This window comes from Chrysoperla carnea, chromosome 2, assembly GCF_905475395.1.
Source record: "Chrysoperla carnea chromosome 2, inChrCarn1.1, whole genome shotgun sequence".
NCBI classification, from domain to species: domain Eukaryota; kingdom Metazoa; phylum Arthropoda; class Insecta; order Neuroptera; family Chrysopidae; genus Chrysoperla; species Chrysoperla carnea.
In genome coordinates this window covers 78,001,096-78,023,725 of record NC_058338.1, presented here as the reverse complement: position 1 = coordinate 78,023,725, position 22,630 = coordinate 78,001,096, and the positions used below count along the sequence as shown (strand labels likewise).

The following is a 22,630-nucleotide window of genomic DNA, read 5'->3' as shown; positions in this document are numbered from 1 at the left end:
AAGTCCGCCACTGATCACAGCGGTCTAATGCGTTGGATGTTGTCATAACGGTTTGATTAAAGATGTGCCGACCCCCATGTCTAAAAATAAATTTTAATTTTTTTATATTTCTTACGCATTACTTATTACAATATTTTGTGTGGGTGTTATTAAAATTGAATGTCAACTGTTATAAAATAATCGATTTATATTATATTGTTACAAGATATATGTGTTTAGATTATAACGCCCTCTGTTACTTTTTAATAGACTCTAAAAATTATTTACTTCCATTTGCATGCTATTTCAAAAAAAATCAAAACACCTATGGAAAACCGCCTATTTCCTGTGATTATTTTAATTAATTTTAAAATCAAAAGTGATATGGGTGGTCTGAATTTTTTAAATATTATTGAATATTTGCGAAATGAATATTTATCAATTTAAAACAAATGTCGAATTAAAATCTCATTACTGCACAAAACAATATTTAATGCCCATTTTAAATATTGTACTATTGAAAATAATGAAAAAGCTTTAATTGTCTACCCTTTTGAAAATTTTCAACGTTTACAAAGACAAAGAACTTAGTTGTGCGTTTCGAGTGCCGTATTATGTTCAAGTTGTCTTTTTAGGTATTGATTGCACTATAAGTTATTGTACTTACCTCGTGTTGATCGATTGATTAATTATTGACAAATAATTATTTTAAAAAATTGGAACATTTCAACTTGATTCAATATTATCCTTAAGACGTTTCGATACCAAAATGAAAGTGTTACCAAAAAACTGAAATTTTTTATATCTATTAATGAGTATTTAATACGCATTCTGTATAAATTTCAAGTCGATTCTCTAACGGTTTACGATAAATTAATTATTAAAAACAGTCCTTTTTTATGGTGATTTATGAAGAAGGCGTTATAAATGTTTATTGATATTTTATTAAAAACTAGCAATGAATTACTCATAGCTAGATTCGCCTGGCAACTTTAATTGTATATACAAAGATTATCGTGTTATAATCTTCTCTTCATATGCCGTCACTTATCCTCCTTTTGCTAACAATTTCGATTATATTATTTTGGTGCGTAACCTTAATTTTAGGGAAAACTTTAAGCTATACCCCAGATCCTGCCTTCTAGCTATACCCTGTAAATGGGTATAGCTTAGGGTATAGCTAGCTTTGCTGAGGTACATTATGATTGTATAGAAATAGATGAGAAGTATCTAGAAAATTTTGTAAACTTTGATAAATCCCCGATAAAAAAGTCCTGTCGACGGAAGTGACAACTTAAAACTTTGGAGTTTACGAAACTGTGAACTTGAAACTGTGTGCACGGCCTGGCCTTTCGGCTTTTGGCCTGACCTTCGGCCTTTGGCCCGTCATTCAGCAGTAGAGCTTGCTGCGCTCGCGTATAGCTCTAATATAAATATCTATTCGCAATCCTGAATAAATAAAAAATACCTCAATATTCTTAAAAATAAAAAAAATAATTAAATTAGTATTCAATCACTTTTATAGACCAAAATAAACAAAAACTCTACAATTTTTTACATTTAATAGGGCTTTTCATTTACAAAATGATTCTTTTTTGTTTCAGACTGTTTTCAATCAAGTAAAGACATATTTTATATCTTCTATCCTTGTCAAAAAGCGCTTCTTGGAAAAGATAAAATATATTTAACTTTCTTAGATTGAATAGTTTTCTGACAACTATCCGAAACAAAAGCAAATCGATGAAAAGGTCTATTAATGAATCGTTTCCATGGTAACGATACACTACTTTATATATTAAATAATTATTATATTGTATGGATACATATATAAACTTTTATCCCCTATTTCAACCCTTTACAGAAATTTTTTTCGCATTAAAAAGTAGCATATGTCCTTTCACAGACTATATCTGTACTAACTTTCATTTAAATCGGTTCAGTAGTTTGGGCGTAATTGAGTAACAGACAGACAGAGAGACAGATATAGTTATTTTCGCATTTATAATATTAGCAAGGATAAAATACTAAAATAAAATTCATTAACCGTTTTTCTTCTTAAAGTTCATGCTAATGGAAGTGAAATATGAAGTAATGAAGTATATTATAAATGAAATATTTACATGTTATGTTTATCATTTCATATTGTGAAATACTATATATTTAATATAAAATTATAATTTGTTTTATCGATATTATAGATTTAAAGGTGTTGGTTAGTTTTATTATTATTACCTATGTGTTAGCTAGGCTAGAACCAAGAACTATGTGCACTATGATCTATGATATTATTCAAGGTGCGTCATCATCTTTTATTTAAAACATTTGTGTGAAACTTTCATCTTATGTTGTTATCAGTGACGGGTCGTTTGCTTTATATTTATATATAATACAATAAATGAAGGGGGTGTTCACAATTCACGATTCTCGTTAAGTACCTTTTGATAAATTGTCTATTTAAAAAAAAAAATAAATAAATATTATATGAAAGTTTTTGTGAATGGAATTCTTTTGTGTAATTTATTTTGAAATTTAATGACAAACATGTTGCACCAAAAGGGGACAATCTTGATGTCGAATTGGCCATATTACCCATAAAAGTGTAAAACTAGACTTGATACCACGACAATATTTGAAAGTGAAATTAAAATTGATTAAAAAAACGAAGAAGTTATAAGCAATCAAAGATTGTATTCAAGGGTTGCCCATCTTCTTTAGCAAAACAAAGTTTTATATATTATCTTAATGGCGATTTAAAAATTCAACTTCACTTCGTGAATTGAGAATTTCTCTATCTGAAGTGATAAAATAAAAAAAAAATCGAGAGGTGTCGTGGGAAACTCGGTAGGAACTATATTCCTTTCGTACGTTGGTATATTAATGTAGCGCTTACTTTTTTATTTACAAGATTTCTGAAAATTTAAGGTATTAAGAGTAAAAAGAATAAATTCCCATATCGAATGCAAATCCAGTAAAATATAATTTTAATGTTTTATTGAAATGTAAAATTAACGTCAAGTTCGAAATTCCAAAAATAATTTTTAATTTTAAGCCTACCCACAAGTTAAGATTTAAATATCTGGGTTTTCTCAGGGCCAAATAATGCCTTTCAAAGATTATTCAAATTATGAAAGTTTTTCTAAATTTAGATTTTGTTTTTATATCCAATACATGAAATATAACAGAGTATATTATGCTTAGTCCTAAGTTTGTAACGCTTAGAAATATTGATGTTACAACAAAATTGTGGTATAGATGTTCAGTCAATTTTTGTTTGCCCGCCTGTCTATCCGTGTGCACAATAAATAAAAAATAACAAAACATATCAAGCTGAAATTTTTATAGCGTATTCAGGACATATAACGTGATTTTGAATTCATAAAGGAGTAATATAAGTCAATTATGACATGCTTTTAAATCGTAACAGATAGGACAAAAATTTCAACGGAAAAAACTTTTCTTATAAATGTAAACAATTTTTATTTAAAAAAATTTTTCCGTTTCGTAAATATGCTTATTTTCAAAAACTATCAAAAACTATGTTAGAATCGATGTGAATGCCATTTTGAATTGACCATTGGAGGAATAATAACATTGGCAATAGTTATGGCGGGCAAGTAAATGTAGCTCCAGGCCCACTGGTTAGCGATATCACAAAACTTCTGGCTTCTACTAGCTTCTAATGTAGTATCTGTCTTTATATCATTCTAATATTCTAGTAGATGCCATACATTTCTTTCCGTGTAGTGAGATTTTAATTTTTTTAAATTCGTTTCAAAGCATGTAGATTACAAAAAACTTGTACTTGTAAAAATAAAACTGCTCAGAATATGAAACAAATAATAATAAAAAAACATGTTATTTTACTAGGCTCGGGAGAATTTATGTTGATATCCGAAGCTGAGAGAGACTACACGATTTCGGGAGTCTCCGAATAAAACTTGGAGAGGTAGCAACCATAGATTGTAATTTTGTCATTTGTGTCGCATTTTGAAAATATACTAACACGCGTGATACATCACCGAATATGAAATTTAAAGAGATATCTAATGGCAAAAAAAGATTGATGTTTTTATTTAAAAAACAACCACAATTGATTTTCTAATATTTTTTTACAATAATAACTTAATTGCATGCAGGCATTGTCATTGTTTTTGTAAATATATTACAAGCTCATTATGTATAGCTTTGTTTGAATGCTTTAAACTAAATTATAACTGTATTACTAAAAGCAATTAATCATAGATTTAATCATGCAAACGTTGACAGTACAACATTATCCGACGTTTATTCAACATTTCAGTGACTTTTGAGTAATATCAAAGAAGAAAAAAAAAATTGTACGATGAAAAATTTATTATTTTTTAACATATTCGACACTGTTTATTTTTTATTGTACACCACACATTGTTGCACATTTAATAAATTTATTCGGTATTCTTTTATCTTTATTGTCTATTATTGATCTATAATGGGTTTTTTGTTGATTTGATCTTGATTCATTATTGCTCTAAAAATAGCGTACAGAATATTACTAGGTTAAATGCAATCATATGTAAATGTGAAAATGTACGATGTTGTAAATTTTATAGTTTACCGTTAATAATGATAAATCCGTATTATATATATTATAAATGTGAAAGTAAGGATGTTTGTTTGTTCGTTTGTTTTTTACGCTTTCACGCAAAAACTAGCGAATGGTTTTTAATGAAACTGTATTGCAATTTAGCTCATTCTTCAGAATAACACATGAGCTATAAATTAAAAAGATATAGATACTAAAAAAAAAAAATTTCATTTTGAACCATAAATTAAAGATTTCTGTTAAAATTTAAAATAGTAAATGTCACAATTCATGACTACTTTTTCTGATCTACTCAGTGAATAATGGCTACTTTACAATTTAAAAAATTGAAAACTGTGCATACCTTTTAGCTGCGTAAAACGATCCCTTCAAGTGTTATGGAACGTTGATATATCTATCAGAAACAAGCATAAAAAAATATTCAAGGGTGTCCTTCGCAAACTGCAATCTACTTCTGAATAAAGCTGTCTTAAGAATTGCCAATATTAAGTGGATAAAGGAACGTACTTGCGGGACTACAAGACAGACGTGGTTAGAATGCAATCGAAATTATTCTCCAATAAAAGCCGATAGGCAAGTATGCTGAGCGTTTGTACCTGTGCTGTAATTGTTCAGCTATGAAATCTTCTTATAATTACTGATATCAATTCAAATGCTATGTTTTATGACTCCTAATTGTGCAGGGAGAAGTGGATAGCGATGAGTCAGTACCATTTAAGCTTAACCAGTACATGGATGATCGAGCTTTACTCGTTATTTTTTTCGTTAAAAAGGCACAAATACCAATTTGAATGTCCCGGTTATGTACTTTATTTTGTCGTCAATAGATGTCAGGAAGAGTTATATTTTGCCGTGCATGTTTCAGTTTTTCATGAAAAGGCGGATAAAACGACGTTTTTTAAAAATGAAACCTATCTAGATCGACTTTTTCCCCAAAAAATTCCTGCATACTCATTTTCATGAAAATCGTGGGAGCCATTTCCAAGATCGTTGATATATATAAATATATATATCGCTCGTTTAAATATATAAGGTACTGGGTCTTAGTACATCTAATCCAGGAGGTTAAATTAGGTCTAGCCTAATTTTACATTTAAACATATATGCACCAGCTGTTAACATGGGTAATCGGAAAAAATAGATCAAAAATTTTATAGAATTTTATAGTATTGATGTAATTACGAGGTGGTTGGGTTGAGTTTGTCGACTATAGAGAAGTTGGTAGGGTTCTGAAGTTTTTAGTCCTTGTGCTCCAAATAGCACTATCAATTATATATATATTTGTCTTAATTATTGAATAATTAACGAAAAATATATATGAAATTGATAGTTTTGAAAACGGCTAAAGATATCGAAATTGTTCACTCTACATTTTTTCTAGAAAAAAAATTTTCCAACAACATTTCTATAAAATTCATTAGTTAAAAGATATTGTTGATTAGCATATAAATATACATTTGGCCGTTTTTCCCGATTTTTGGGAAAATGGCTGAAGATATAAAAATTTTTGATTCTACTTTTTTTTTTTAAGGAAAAATATTTCCGACTATTTTTGTTTCAAACTATTTTTCATAAAGTTGATGGTCTCCAAGATATTGGCCAAAAATCGTTTTTTTCTGTATACATAGCGTTAATTAATCGAAACCTTCCTTTTTTATTTTTTTTTGCCTTTGAATAAATTCACGTATAGAAACATTACTTTGAGCGGACCATTATTGAGATATGTGGTAAAAATCTCATTCTGTAAAATGTGATGAAAAACTGATACAATTTATTTCTAATGCAATATATACCTTAAGGAAGGTATTGTTTTCTTCTAATTATTGTGAATTAGAACAGACTTGCGTCTCAGACACACATTTTAATATTTATATTATTATAAAATTTGTTACATTCACAACGAAGTAGGTATATATATTAATTGCGATATAAAACTTAATTAACGGTACCTACATTCGTTAATAATTACAATAAAATTACAACCTATTGATTTCTACATAAACTATAGGTGTATGTATTCCCACACACAACGATCCCACTATTCCCACTTAAGGTGAGAATATCAATATCCATAAAATATAGGTATACGAACCGATATGACAAACATTCAATCAAATTTCACCTAATTTATAATTCAGTTCCGTTGGTAATTTTTATACAGTTTTTACTCATATTTACTTCGAAAATATAGACTTAATCACAGTATCGAAGGTCAACGGGAAGAGGTAGGGGTGTGTTATAAATCTGTTTCAATACCTCTATAACACGATTTTAGGTCCCTTTTGTTAAAATGAGCTGAAATTCGATATGTAAGATTTTATACAAAGCGGATCGATGTTATTAAAAAAGCTAGGCATCATTTCAGCAATTTGGAGGAAATTTCCGCCGCTTTTTTCGACATTTTTATGGCTGCACACATCTGTACGTCCTCTTATAATGGAGCTACAGAGTTATAATCGGCGCAAAGTTGGGTTGATGTTGAGGATGTGCCACTTCGGTGTATGAAATTCTCAGCCCGCTATCCCATTTTTTATTTCAATAAATGAAGATTTTTCGCGGTTTTGAAATCCTTGCACACTTTTGAAGCCCTTCCAAACTGAGCTATAGGTTTGAAAATCGGTATGTAAGTTGAGTTAGTGTCAAGGATTTGCATTTTAGAGGTTTTCTGGCCACCTAACTCCTTTTGTATTCCACAAAATCATGTTTTGATGTTCTTTAAGAATTTGAACACATCCACAGCGCCTCCAAACTGGGCAAGAGAGTTGAAAATACGTATGTTAGATGACTATATGTTAGTGTGAATATATATATAATGTTTTTAGAAGAAATATAATTTTGTTTAAAAACAAACCTAATATACTTGCTTATGCGGTTGTGTCAGTCACATCACTATTCTATTATAATATTTATAAGTGGTAGAATCAATCAAAAAAATATTGTTTAAAACTGCGTTGCATTTCAAAACAAAAATATTTGAAATTTGTTAGACGTATATTACTTTCATACAAACAACTTATGCGCTTGTATCAACTTTACCACTCAACCCAGTACGGTATTTTTATCACATTCGTGGCTCCATTCGCCATATTTGCTCTCGCGATGATGTTAAGACAACCTCATATCGGTTCATATTAAGAATTTTCAGTGTAATAATCTGATAATACGAAACATTAACAGAGGGGGAAATATGACTTTATTTATAAAGCACTGTTGCTCGTGAATTTTTTTTTTTTAAATTTTTATATGTTATGTTATAAATAAAAATTTGTTATTTACATAATAAAATAAATTTTATTACTTTTGGATTATAATTATAATGATTATATTATTTATTTATATTTATTGTTATTCAAATATAATAATAAACTTCATCATAATAATTATCATAATTTTGTTTAACCAATGTGGGTTGTTGAAAACGTATAAAAAAGAAATTATTTAAGTGCATATCGGCATTTATGTCAAAGAGGGTTTCGTAGGCTTGTATCAATTTTTGAAGTGAAGGAGAAACAATTTTTCTAGAATAATTAAACTTTGAGAATATGTCTATATAATGCTAATTAAATATTTGATATATTTTGACCAAAAAATTATAGAAAAAGTTTTTGTTTAATAAAACGCGTTTTCTGTTGAGATACGCACAACCCGCTGCTTTGTGGTGTAAATACAATTTACAGAATTTAAAAAAAAAAAAAGAGAATAAAGTTGAATCAATTCAATTTAAATATTTTTTAATTTTCTACTAAGAATTGTGAGAATAGTAAGAATTCATTTCACCAAAACTAAGCATTACTTACCCGTATTCTCTTTCCATAAAAGCAATCGGCTTCAGAGGGCGTTTCGCTCATGTGCAATATACTCTATTGCACAAAACAAATCTTTTTAACGATCCCCTTTCAAGGTAATCGAAATCTTTTTATAAAACTTGTAATAATTTTGAGTAAAGACCAAAATAATGAGAAAATTAAAAATGTTAATTTTGTCATCAAAATGGGTAAATGGGTATTAAAAAATATTTTCCAATTTTTTCTAATAATTTTTTTCGATATCTGTAACCATCGCTGACGCTAGGCAACATATTAAGAATCGGCTCTATTTGACAATTTGTAGTAGGCTGAGTTTAAAGTTTGGTGTCTTAAAAAATGTGACCCATCACCCTGTAGGACTGTGCTAAATTTCAAATCAATATTCCTATAAATACCGAAAATATGAGGATGCCTTCATGTTAAATGCGGCACACTCTATATTTGTCCAATAAATGATTATACCGTCTTTTTATTTATTCCTATTTTATTCTTAGTTTAGTTGATAATTTTTCTATCCTAACTACATATTTACATCCAGGCAAGCATTGTTTTAGAGTTGTATAATATTCTTTTTATCGGTAAGGATGTTCAATTCGGAAAAGGGCGGCAAAGGGACTCAATGATAATTTGTGGTGATATTAATTTGTATATAAAGTTGGAATTCTACAAGTGAAATTTACAAAATTTAAAGAAACCTCGACAAATTTTTCTGATACTTAACCTTAAACTCGCACTAGAAACAAAGCTAAGAACACTCTTCATTAAATTAATAATCAAACGGAACAAAAATTGCTTACGTATGACCTCGAATATTCCGTAATTAAGTATTTTGGCCTTTCAATACACACGTAGTTCATTTTTGATGAATTGTTAAATAATTATTAACGTTATCGTCTGATCATATAGTCCGACAAATTCCCTAGTGCGTTATTTTATTTATATAGATCAATAGCTTAAATATGACGTCATCGTGCTGCTCATTTGAGAACGCAGCGCTTTCGGAAAAAGTCGTAAATAGAAGTTTGATAGAATCGCCAAAAGGAAGCAACTCACAAAATTTCAAGTATGTATGTCTCATTTTAAAAAGCACCCTTACTGTCCCACAGACTACATCCGTTTAGGAGCTACGATGCCACAGACAGAAAGACAGACATACAGACACACATACACAAACACATAGCGTTCGAACTTATAACATCCCTTGTTTTACTTCCGGAGTTAGTAAGACTGGTGTTATGGAAGTACGTTTTACGTATTCCTAAAAAATTTAAAAAATTTCCTGCTTTCAAGACTCCTTTGATACCAATAATTATATGCGAAGAGGTAAATTTGCTTTTATTAATTGCAGTGATTTACTGTTAACGTGATCACAATCGTCGGATGATTTTTCTAGTTGAAATGAACTCCAACCAGCATTTCTTATAACATCTACATCCTAAAAATATTATCTTCCAATAAATATTGATGACATTGAATTAACGACATTTTAAATTATTGAATAACAAAACATATGTGTATACATCCTATAAAAATATTATAAATGTTTAATCGATTATGTTGTATTTATTATTAAATGTAAATAAAAATATACATTTAAAATGAATAAAAAAAATAAAAGACTATTATTCAAATCATCACTACATTATTATTTATTATACCTTTTGATGAAGATGCATCCAAAAGTCAAGGACCCTATTATATAAAATATAATCTTATATAATTATACAGGGTGGTTAAAAACTTGGAAAACACCCCTCCCCCCACTGTATTTTAGAAAACAATGACTGAAAATAAAACGGAAGTTGTACAATTTCGCTTGCACAATCTTATGGTGGCCTTTAATTTGACCTTAAACTAGAAGGTCACTTCGAAATTGAGTCAGTTTATAAAATAGCTGGCTGGCTTTTTAAACTGACATTTAAATACAAAAAGAACAGCTCACATTTAACAATCGGTAATCGGACAAAATACACCAGGAAACAAGTAAAAACAAACAATTGACAGAGTTAATGGTTGAAATACCATGTAAAGAAAGTGTTGAATATCAATGCTTGCATTATTTCTTTTTATAAATTAGAAGAGTTGAAAAAACCAACACAATTATTTCGAAAGTTTTCAAAAGTATTTCGAGAATTTTTTTTCGTTTTTCCAAATTATTTCATAAAACCATTAATTGAAGCTACGTACCTATAGATAGTAACGTTTACGAAAAAATGTTTCAAACAAAAGTTATTTATTTTTTTATAAGAAAAAAAAATTTTTTTTGCATTTAAACTTCTGTTCTATCTCTAACAGTTTACAAGATGGGTCCTAAGAACCTAAGACATATAATAGGTTGGCTGATAAGTCCCCGGTCTGACACATAGATGGCGTCGCTAGTATTAAATGCATATTATTTTTATATAGTACCATCCTTCAAATGATTCGTGTCAAAATTTGACGTCTGTAAGTCAATTAGTTTGTGAGATAGAGCGTCTTTTGTGAAGCAACTTTTGTTATTGTGAAAAAAATGGAAAAAAAGGAATTTCGTGTTTTGATAAAATACTGTTTTCTGAAGGGAAAAAATACAGTGGAAGCAAAAACTTGGCTTGATAATGAGTTTCCGGACTCTGTATTTTTTCCCTTCAGAAAACAGTATTTTATCAAAACACGAAATTCCATTTTTTCCATTTTTTTCACAATAACAAAAGTTGCTTCACAAAAGACGCTCTATCTCACAAACTAATTGACTTACAGGCGTCAAATTTTGACACGAATCATTTGAAGGTTGGTACTATATAAAAATAATATGCATTTAATACTAGCGACGCCATCTATGTGTCAGACCGGGGACTTATCAGCCAACCTGTTATGATCTACGTTGCTTATTTACGAACTTAGCCTCACTTTTTACGTACTTAGCACGCTATAAAAATTTCAACTTGATATCTCTCTTCGTTTTTGAGTTTCCGTGTTTACAGACGGATAAACAGGCGGAGAGACGGACAACCGGAAATGGACCCTTTAGCCAGCTATTTGATTTTAAGAACGCCTATACCAAAATTTTGTATGTATCATCAATATTTTTAAGCGTTACAAACTTGGAACTAAACTTAGTATGCCTATATATATATATATATTACATATATACATGGTATAAAATAGACTCGGAAAAATTAGACCAAAAATTTTATAGACCCGATTAATACAAATAAGTTGTTTTGTGTTTCTCGATTATAGGGCCACTATTATATTGTATGATCGGAATCTTACAGCTTATGTCTCGGCCATTTTTTTCATTAATTATTTTCTAGAATTCAAGAGGGATCTCGAACTTTTTAAACAGCCATACTAAAATAGTATATTATGAATGAATTGCAGCTTTTTATAATATGTTGATTATTATATACATTCATTAATTAATCTTTATCTATAATATGTAATTTAAGTGCAAATATATGTAAAATTATCAATAAATTGCGTACTTAACAATTTATATATTGCAGAAATTTATTTCATTAATTATTAATTTTTAATAGAAAGTTATAATTTTTCTCTCGAAAATTAAAAATTATATTTTTTTACGTTCCAAAATGTCTTTAATTTGAAATATTGTCAAAGGGATTGGGTTCTATGATGAATCAATTTCATTCGAGGTCCTTCACAGTCAAATTGTAGAAGAGCATTTTCATTACGAAATCGGAAAAAATAGACCGAGTATTGTTGTAGTTACGAGCTGGTTGGATTGAGTTTGTCGGCTATAGGGGAGTTCTGAACTTTTTAGTCCTTGTGTTCAAAAAAAGTCTATTTCCGGGGTATTTAATCCACGAAAAAACAAAGTATGTTACGATCCTAAACAAGAAGGCTCAAGTTCTTGACGTATGAAGACGCCATGGATATTTGATCATTTTGCCATATGGAAATAATTCCGGAAATTGTGGACTTTTGTTAGTTTTGTGAATGCAAATTTTCCTTTTTTAACGAAAATTCACCGTGTTTCTTTGTTGTTGGAAGTATAAAGGTTAAAAAGTGATTGATCTGGAAAATAAAATCCCCTATCCACATTTGCTTGTTTAGAAGTTTAAACGCTTTGGTTGTCTTTCTACTTTTTAGTACAATAATAGCTTGCCCCTAAAAGATATTTTTTATTTAAATTTTTTTATGATTAATGGCAAGTATGGAATGGCAAATAATTGAAAGACATCAAAACTTATCAGAAATGATTACTGGCTGCAAACAGACAAACGGAATGTTAAATTTTGCGGCCAGTTTATTTTTGCAAGTTATTAAAAATCTCTATATACGCCAAATATTATTTACAAAGGTTTTAAAATAGCATATGTCTGAAAATAAAATTAGAAGATTGTTTTTTAATCGAATACCCTGCAAGCAATTCATTAATGCAAAAATGCTCTATATTTTTCTAAGAAAAATATAATCAAAATTCAATTTTTTTATTATAAATCACTTTGAAAACAAATATTGTTGCGTGTTATAATCTTTAACACTATCGAGACTGACTGGGTGGACTGGGTTTGAATGGTGCATATAATAATTTAGATGAAAGTATTTTGATAAATATTTTGTTTATATACAAAAGCCGCATGTAAGTATGTTTTCAAAAAAAAAAAAAAAAAAAAACAATATTTTCTTTTGAAAGATTGCATGTATAATAATCATTCCTATGGGCTATGTCAATAAATAATCCACACTTATTTATAACTTAAGTTTTATTTGTTTGGTTTAGTAATGTTACGAATTTTTCAATAAATAGTTCAATAGCTGGTCGTTTTAAGTTTTTAACTCGCAGCTTTAAGGAGATATTCAAGGATTGAATAATACTACGGATTTCAATAAAGCTTTATAAATACATTTTTTGATTAACAAAGTTTTCAAAAATCTCAAAAAATTCCTAGGTCATCGGGCTTTTTATTATTTTATTGTTCAAAGTTGGCCGAAAAAATGTTGAATCATATAGGTTATCCTTTTCAATTGGATATTTTCATAAAAAAATCTAGAGTGTGATAAAAAACTATCTAAAATATATTTAAACAATCTTGTAGTTTATAATAATACCATAAAAGGTTGCCGATGATATAAAAACAAAATTTTAATTTAAATATGAGTTCATCGAAGATCCACCATTTGATGAACAGAGACGACTGTAGTTAGAGTATTGATGATTGAAGAGCGATATCTATATTATCAAATTTATAAGCATCACTTGTACAGAATATATTATATATTTTTGTAGTTGCTTGGTATTGTAAAATTAAAATTCAAAAATAACATATTACTTGACTACAAAACATGTATTTGGTTTATATGTATGTACCGGGCAATAAACCAAAACTTTTTTACAATATTGTAGGTTTACTATCACCTTAAGTATCTTTAGTGTTTCACCTCTTCTACGAGGCACGGTATCCGGTTATATTCGTCAGAGTCGATTATTTCCGCCCGGTAATCGGTTATGTCCGTCCATCCATAAGCACGATAACTTAAAAATGAAAAGATATATCCCTTGGTAGAAATGATTTTCCCGGTTTGATAAAAGGGTCCGAGAAACCAACCCGGCTACTGATCCGACCAGAATGTAATGCATGTTGAGTCGGCTATTGATCCGAACAGAATGTTGTTCGGCTGCATGATCGGAAAATGACCACGAGACCCGGCGTTTTTTAAAACTACTCCGGCTGTTAGCTTGATTAGAATATAATGGGTTTGAAGCGGGTGTCAGTTGATATTCCCGGTCGGAAAAACGACCGTGAGATTCGATCGGTTTGTTGAAAATCACCCTAGCTGCTAGTCCCGTTCAGAATCGGACAGAAATTTATATTTTAATATTTATAACGTTCAAGACGTTAAAACTGACTTTAAATTCGTAAAGTAGCAATATAGGTCCACGGGGTCATCTTTTAAACCGTAACAGATAGAAAAAAAATCAAAGACAAAAAATGTTCTATATATAAAAATAAATAACTTTGGTTTATTTATTATTTATTTTTTTCGTAAATATCTTTGTTTACTATCTGCTTCAAATGTGAGCAAAAATAAAGTTTCTATTGAAATTGTGTAGTTAGATTCATATAGTGAGTTTATTGATTAGAATTTCGTACTAAATCCATCTGATAATATTAAAGGAGTCAATTTTTCAGGAATTACGATTGCCACTTGTATTCGATTTCTTAGCGCATTTTTCGATTCTATTTTCCAATGAAATAAACGAGATATTTTTCTATATAGGAGAAAATTTCAACGTACACCATTTGTTCATAAATTCGTGTGTAATGAAGTTAAAGCAATACGTACAAAAGATCTGGAACATCACTAAGCTTGACCAAAATAGTATAGACGTCTTGTTTATAACAAACAATAAGAATATAAAAATAAAAACATACATAAAGCTATATAATTAATGATTTAAAAAACATCTGATTATAATAATTATGTCAATTCATAATTTAGTAGATTAAACGATAATCCAATTATATGCTTAATATAGTTTTCAACATATCTATTAACAGACATAGTTATGTTATAAAGTTAGTTCTATTACTTTTATGTATAAAGATTTTACACCACAAGTTCAATGCTTTCTATATAATTTATTTCATTTTTATTTTTATTAAAACCATACTTCAAAATTGAATGCTTTAATAAATTGTTTCATGAGCTTCTGCGACCATTAATGATGTATGAGCATAACAACAATTTTTTTTATAGGTAGACTTTTACTCAAAGAATTTGTGGTTAAATTTCAGCTTAGGTATCCATGCAAATTAAAAAAAATTGAAAATTGATATAAAATACTTTGATTGCTCTTATAGAGAAATGTACTTGGAACGAATGAAAACAAATTAAAAAAAAAACTTTTTAATAGAAAGTAAACATATTAACAATGTCATAGAAAAGAAAAAAGCACGTGTCTCCATTCATGTAAGAGATGTATGGGCAGGGTAGATTTAGGGTTGAAAAAATTTTAATCTTATTTTCAACTTTGGTGACGATTTTTATTACAACTTCATGCATGCAGGCGAAAAATTAGAATAATAAAGACTATTTTTTGATATCTGACTTGGTTTTCCAAATACCAAACGCTGAATAATTAGGGAAAATTTTAAATATTTTGAAATTTACGCCAGATATCGAAAAATTTTATTCCTACTTTTCGTCATATATCGTCAAGCTAGAATATAATTCACTATTAAAATTGAAAAAATATATTTTTTTAAATTTGTTTACTTGAAATTAATTGATGCTACACGCTCATCCATCCTTAATGTGCTTCTGAGACATTTACTCGTAAAATTGACGGAGCATTTAGCAACTCCCAAATAGTAAAATGAAAAACAGTGTTTAATGAATTAAACATTTTTTACGTTGTTTCGTTGTCTACGGAAGCTGAACTCTTGTTAATTGCAAAAATTTATGAGCTATCGCCTGAAATTAATAAAATCTCTAAACCTACTTAGGCAAAGATTGAAAAAACTGTTTTGGGATATTCTCCTCTAATACGATTTTTGGCGATGCTAGAAAATCTACTTCAATCATCAAAAGGACCCGATTTTTGTAATTTTTATATTCTAAATTTATGTCATAAAATTTTGCCGACTTTTTTGCAATTTTCTTAAAAGAATTTCTATGAGCGAATTTTGAGATAATTCTTTGTAAATTTCTTATCTATTCGACAAATGATATGAATTTTATGTTTTTTCTGTCATAATGACCTTTATTAATTCAAAGAAGTAAAGAATTTTAGTCGTTATGTCAGAAACTACTGATACACTTGGATTTTTGAGTTTTTTAAGAAAAAATTACTCTAGAAAATGACTTTTACTCGAATCATATTTGCTGCAATTTTCTTAAGAGTCTTTTGAAAAAATCGAAAAAAATACACAAAAAATACAAAAATTTAGCTTATTTAACGATTGAGTGTTAAAGATCGCCTAAAATCCTGTATGACAAAACCTTTTTCGTAGCGATTCTGGGGATATGTATGAACAAAAATTCTTATCTAATCATCAAATGAGCAACATTTTTGCTTTTTGTGTCCTGACAGATACGAAAAATAGTTTAATTTTTCAATTGTACGACAAATTTCTGAGGAATGAACAGAAAAAATTCCTTAATAATTAAGTTTAAATTTTGACAACAATTCAGTATATACTATAGTTAGTAGTTCAAACAATTAACTCTGTTAGTTGTTAATTTTTCATTCGTTAATTTAGATATTCAACTTTGAATGCATGATGATTATCTTGAATATAATTTAATAAATCCACTTGACTTTTGATTTATTTAGGTCGCGTGAATATAACGAATCAAATAAATTTTTTTTTAAATAAAGAAATGCAACAATATTAAATAAATCTCACATTTCAACAGATTACGTGTGTGCACATTTGCATTTATTTGATTTGAGTATATAGAAAAATTTATACGGGAACATAAATGTATTGTTGTAGAGTAGTATGACTACTAAGGTCAATCGTTCTATATCACGGTATTCGATTTATATATTTCGTTACAGATAATCAACATTTCAGTTACGTGAAAAAACACTTTTGTTGGAAAATATTTGGTGTGAAACTCTCTACAACATCTATATACAGGATAGGCCAATCATGATGCAATCTGATGCCAGAACATAGCGTCCCCCATCAAATTCTGCAACTTTTATTTAAGATATTTTTTGACTGGAGAACTCAGTCAGTAAAAAAATCAATTTTTTGTTTATATGGAAAATATACTTTTTCAAACAAGAAATAATCGGTTCACAAGTGAAAATTCAGCGGGTTAGAATCCAATTATTCCCTATATTTCAATACTTAGGGGTGAAATTTTTATGGTACCAACTTCGAAGGATATCCGACAAAACAAAATTTTCGAAATCGGACTATCCTTTAAAAAATTATCTGTGGTCATACATTTAAAATAAATAAACTTTTAACAAAAAGAAAACCGACTTTTCCAAAACAAATTAATATGCACAAAAAATTAAAAATTAACGATAATATAAAGTAGTTATTTTTGGAGTCGGTGTCAGCCAAGCTAATGTAGCAAACTGTTCTGTCAGAGTTGTTTCCTTGGCTGACATCGACTCCAAAATAATTTTAACTACATTATATTATCGTTATTTTTTTACTTTTTGGTGCATATTTATTTGTTTTGGAAAAGTTTTTCTTTTGAAGTCGGTTTTCTTTTTGTTGAAAGTTTTTATTTTTTATTTTGTGATTTTTAGGGGATCTGAAGTACATTAACTAATTTGTCACGAAAAAAGAATCGTCGAAATCGGTTGGCGTGACATTGAGTTATTCGTCCTTTTTTCGTGCATACTTAGAAGAAAATTTAAGACTTTTATGGTTTTCTCATGGATGCCGTGTCAGAACTGGGTCTTTCAAATAGATAAAGAATCAGTCAAATTGATAACCTCCTTCTTTTTTGTTTGAAGTCGGTTAAAATTATACGGGTTGACTTGAAAACCTCCTCCTGTTCACTGCCCAAAAACAGAGATCAATTTTAAATAGTTAAATAATGCCTAAAAACTTTACTTTTCTTTTTTAGAAACGTGAGTTTCTTATACGAGAACACGTAACAAAAACGTGTTGAAACCATTGAAAATTCTACATCGATTTTTGGATAGAGCAAAAAAACTCTTTACTGCTTTATTCACAATGAATATAGAGGTAAAAAATATAAGGTCAATCGCCTGATATCATGATATAAAACTATGGTGAAAAAAAGTTACAATTCATATAAATGAATTGTCACCAAAAAAAAATAAAATAAAAGAAAATTGAAAATTATCTTTTCTATTTTCTTTTTTGGTAAATTAATTTCCTGGTAAATGTTTCGTATATGAATATGTTCATCAATCAACTGTAATAACTATATTCTAGAGAAAGAAGTCACATTATTTAAAAGTTTGTATATGTAGAGTAGATACAGATTTTAAAAGTTTTTTAAAAGTTTTTATCTACAATAAAAAGATTCACTAATTCACTACTATAAAAATTCTGTTTTATTCAAAAATAGAAATGGTAACATTTAAAGATTCCGGTATCGTGAGTGGCTGCGAAGGTCGTTTCTAGAAAAATAGGGTTATTCTGACTGAAACGGCTTGTATGTAAAAGTGTAGTTATAGGTGCTGTAAATAACAAGTCAGTCGATACGGAGAGTTTAGCATGAACAGTTTATATGAAGAGTTCTCTATGGACAGTCATTGTGAATAACAAAATAAACAGTGCAGTTTGAATATATATGTATATATATATATATATAAGCGATTTATCACTGTCTGACTCATCACGAAATCTCCGAAACTATCGGTCCGATTAACTTCAAATTTCGCATACTTACCTCTTTCGTATTCCTATCGCGAGGATTTTCTGTAGTCCAAACGGATTTCTGTAGTTTATAAGTCTTTAAATACAGTCATGGAGGTAGAAGATACGGTTTTGTATCGTGCCGAGTGTCTACACACACTCAACCCACCGGGAATACCATCTCATATTCTTCATCTAAAAATTGGTGCACCAATTGGTGTTGCGTAATTTAAATCCCCCAAAATTGTGTAATGACACTAAACTACGAGTAAAAACCATGCAAAGGAACGTTATCGAAGCAACAATGCCAGATTTATGTTTTTCTGGATTGACTCATTATGCTATTTATCAGGTTGTGTTTTGGAAAGACTAAATCTAATAACTCCTTTATTTTGTTTGATTGTTAAAATTTTTGTGATATTTGAGCATTATGATATTTGAGCTTGAGTTGAGATTTGAGTTGAAAATACTTCTATGTGCTTAAAAAGTTGCCTTATATGGCTTGTTTTGCTACTACATATTGTATCATTTTCTTAAAAACATCTATTTTACGAAAGTCGAATGAAGCTTTGTGCATTGTAATTTGCGAAAAAAGAATACGATATACACATGGCGTGCACATAACCATTTTTCAATTTAGAATAAGAAAAATTGTGATAGCTTTTATTATTTAAACTATACAGCTACAATTCTATCATACAAGTAATAAAAGAAATTTTCTTTGCAAGTTTATTTGTTTGTTGGCAACAAGTTTTCTAGAACAAATATCGCAAAACTAACAACGTTTGCCATTTTTTATTAGCCTTAACTTCTTTTCAAAAAAATTATTAAAACAAAACTACATTCTCAAGTTATTAAGGTAGTATGAGCACCAAGGCTATTTTAGATTTAGATTTCTTGTTTTCAACTTCATGAATTATTTTGTTATAAGTTCATGAATGTAGACGAAAATTAAGAATATACTTTTTCGATATCTGCCTTAGTTTTGGAAATATCGAAAGCTAAATAATTAAACAAAACTTTCAATTTTTGATATCTTGAAAAGTACGACAGATATTGAAAAATTTTAAATCAAAATTGAAAAAATAAATTTTTTAAATTTGTGTTTCCACCATCGTACTCATACATCCTTAATTACTCGAGTACACGGCTTTGTTTTGTTTTCAATAATTTATTAAGATTTTAACGTTTATTTAAATAGTTTTTTTTAACTTCTCCTGACTATTTTTGGAGAAATATATGAAAACATATCATCCATCTATCGTGTTAACATAAAACCAATGTGTAATATACCTACTTTTGAAGTCATTTATTTATCTAAATAATCGGAACCCCTCTCTAAAATTTTCAAAATTTATTTAGACCTAGTCCAATTTCATATAAAAAAACAAGCTTTTTAATATAATTGCCTTGGTGCTCGTACATTCTTAAAAAAAAAATTTCGAGATTTATTTTACGAACGCCCCAATGTCGTTCCGCTTTTGGAAATTTTTTCATTATACCTTGATGTTATTACGAAACGATTTTCATTTTCCAGAAATTATAACCGAAAAATGTCCTCAAACACACAAGTTCGTACATACGGATTTCCTTTTAAAAGTAGTGCATTATCATGGCCGTAAAATGTTAATTTTGATTTGGATTTCTGGATCGATTTCAAAAACTTTTCTATACTGAGAAGTAAATAAAAATTTGATTATATTAGGTACTTACCAGTACGATATCCAGCATTTGATAAATAGGTAGCAAATGAACGTGTTTCATGTGTTGTTTGCCATTCAGTACTGGAACAATTGTCATTATTTGTGAATACATGGTGATTATGAACATACATCCCAGTTAACAAAGAGGAACGTGACGGACAACACATTGGTGTTGTTACATAAGCGTGACGAAATTCAGCACCTTCATTTCGGATTAAATTTAATGTATTTTTCATATAATTTAATGATCCTGAAAAAAATAAAGGAAAAAAATTATTAATAAATTCAAAATTTTATAATTTTCAACAGAGGATGTCTAAAGCAAGAAGCGAAACTTTTGAACTTTAAGGTTACGGTTATTGGAACTATGTTCCTTATTGAACGATATTTGTTAGCTGGTTGGGAGTTACAACCAAAAAACTTCAACAGACAATAAAAACCGATATTTAGGTTACCTAGGAACTTTAAACTTTTTCAATCGATTCTGGTGACCGGGAATTTTGAGAAAATGCTACCAATTTGTATTTGTTGTAAAAATTTTATGTTTTTTAATTAAAAAAAGGTGAATTGTGAAAGTTATCAGAGGTTAAAGATAACAGAGATAATTTAAAGTAAGTACAATTCAATTTGTATGTTATATCATAATAAATATCCTAATCAAACGAAATGTAATGTACTCACATATTGGATTGACTACTAAATCAGAGGTATGTCTTTTTTAAATTAATATTACAATTATTTCAAACAATAAAAACTAAAAGTAGCTATAAAATTAAATTATTTTAAGAATCAAAGTATTTGACTTCTAAAATTAATACCTTTTAAATTTTCCGAAAATATCTTTGATGAAAACGATATCGTCGATTAAAATTCGGTTTGAATTATGAAAAATTAATTAATAAAAAAAACTTACCCAATTCAATATCTTGATCATCAGTCAAAATTAACACAATATTTGGTTTACGCTCCTTATTTACTGGCATCGGTATAAAACTACCTGCACCATTTTGATTATTACTATTCCCTGGTGGAACATTTTTACGATATTTAATATTTTGTTGACGTGGTGGTGGTCGTTGTGGCCCGAACATTTCTTCATCGATTTCTGGATCTAATCGACGTGCCCATACAAACATTAAATATACGGTACATAACCAAAATACTATCACAGGTACACGATTTACTATTTGAAACGACATATTTTTATTTTATTTAAAGAAAATCGAAAATTTCTTTGTATTCGACACCACGTAATACTTTTTAAGGTTTATTTAAAATAATTTTTTTGTATTCACATTTTTTTTTTTAAATTAAATAAAATAATTTAAAGTTTTTTTTTTATTTATGGCACAGTTTTAAATTTTCTTTTCGTATTCGTTAAAATATCACATTTTTGTTTACAAATTTGTGTGGAGAATAAACTTATTTCCCTTTGAAAGTTGAGTATTGTTGAATATTGCTTTCGATTATAATTTATTGTTGATCAGATCATCTGTAACAAAATAAACAGAAATTAAAATAGAATAAATACAGAAAAATTTAGAAAGAAAAAACTTAATTAAGGTAGTATAACGTTATTTAAGGTAGTATAGCAGTATCAAAGTCATACCATTCTAATCAAATTAGCAATAATTATTTTTTAAATCTATTTCAAATAATATGTGTTTATCCCTTATAATATCCTTACTTATATTTTAAATGCGAAAGTAACTCCGCCTGTCTGTCTGTCTGTGTGAATGTTACGCAAGCACGCAAAAACTACTGAACCAATTTAAATGAAATTTGGTACAGAGATAGTCTAGAGTCTGAGAAAGAACATCTTAGAAGATTACTTTTTTATACGAAAAAAGGGCTGTAAGGAGTTGAAATGGTTATGCTTCAAATACTTAAAAAAGTTTTCGATCAAGTTCAAATTTTGACACGTTATATATCTATTTTTAACCTTCGAGGAGCGGGAAAGTTAGGGCGTGAAAGTGGGAATGAACAATTGAATATTTTCAAATATACTCAAAAGGGATATCAAGCATGACGTGTACATTACAAAATTTTAATTTCATTCCTCTCCCCGTATCCGCAAGGGGATATGAACGATTGAATATTTTCAAATATACTCAAGTCTAATTTCAAATAAAAGAGCCAGATGTGTACATTGAAAACTGTAAGTTACATGAAAGTCAATTCAACCGTTTATAAAAATTTGCTAGATATTTTGCATATATTCCTTTGCAACCATAATATCCCACAGCAAAGCAT

General features: G+C 28.8%; 1 protein-coding gene and 1 long non-coding RNA gene across 3 annotated transcripts in view; both read right to left on the bottom strand.

The window, feature by feature from the left end:
* LOC123293526 (extracellular sulfatase SULF-1 homolog) overlaps positions 1-21,719 on the bottom strand; it is a 59,174-nt gene extending 37,455 nt beyond the window's left edge. For both annotated transcript variants that reach the window (XM_044874378.1, XM_044874379.1), the window contains exons 1-2: positions 21,291-21,719; positions 20,388-20,627 (exon numbers count right to left, since the gene is read on the bottom strand). In XM_044874378.1, coding sequence (XP_044730313.1) covers positions 20,388-20,627; positions 21,291-21,576 — 526 coding nt within the window. In that variant the 5' untranslated portion in view covers positions 21,577-21,719. The remainder of the gene's footprint in view (positions 1-20,387; positions 20,628-21,290) is intronic.
* Positions 21,720-21,731: 12 nt separating this feature from the next.
* The window catches only part of LOC123293555, a 90,441-nt gene continuing 89,542 nt past the window's right edge, over positions 21,732-22,630 (bottom strand). The window contains exon 3 of the long non-coding RNA XR_006535020.1: positions 21,732-21,869. This is a non-coding gene — a long non-coding RNA (uncharacterized LOC123293555). The remainder of the gene's footprint in view (positions 21,870-22,630) is intronic.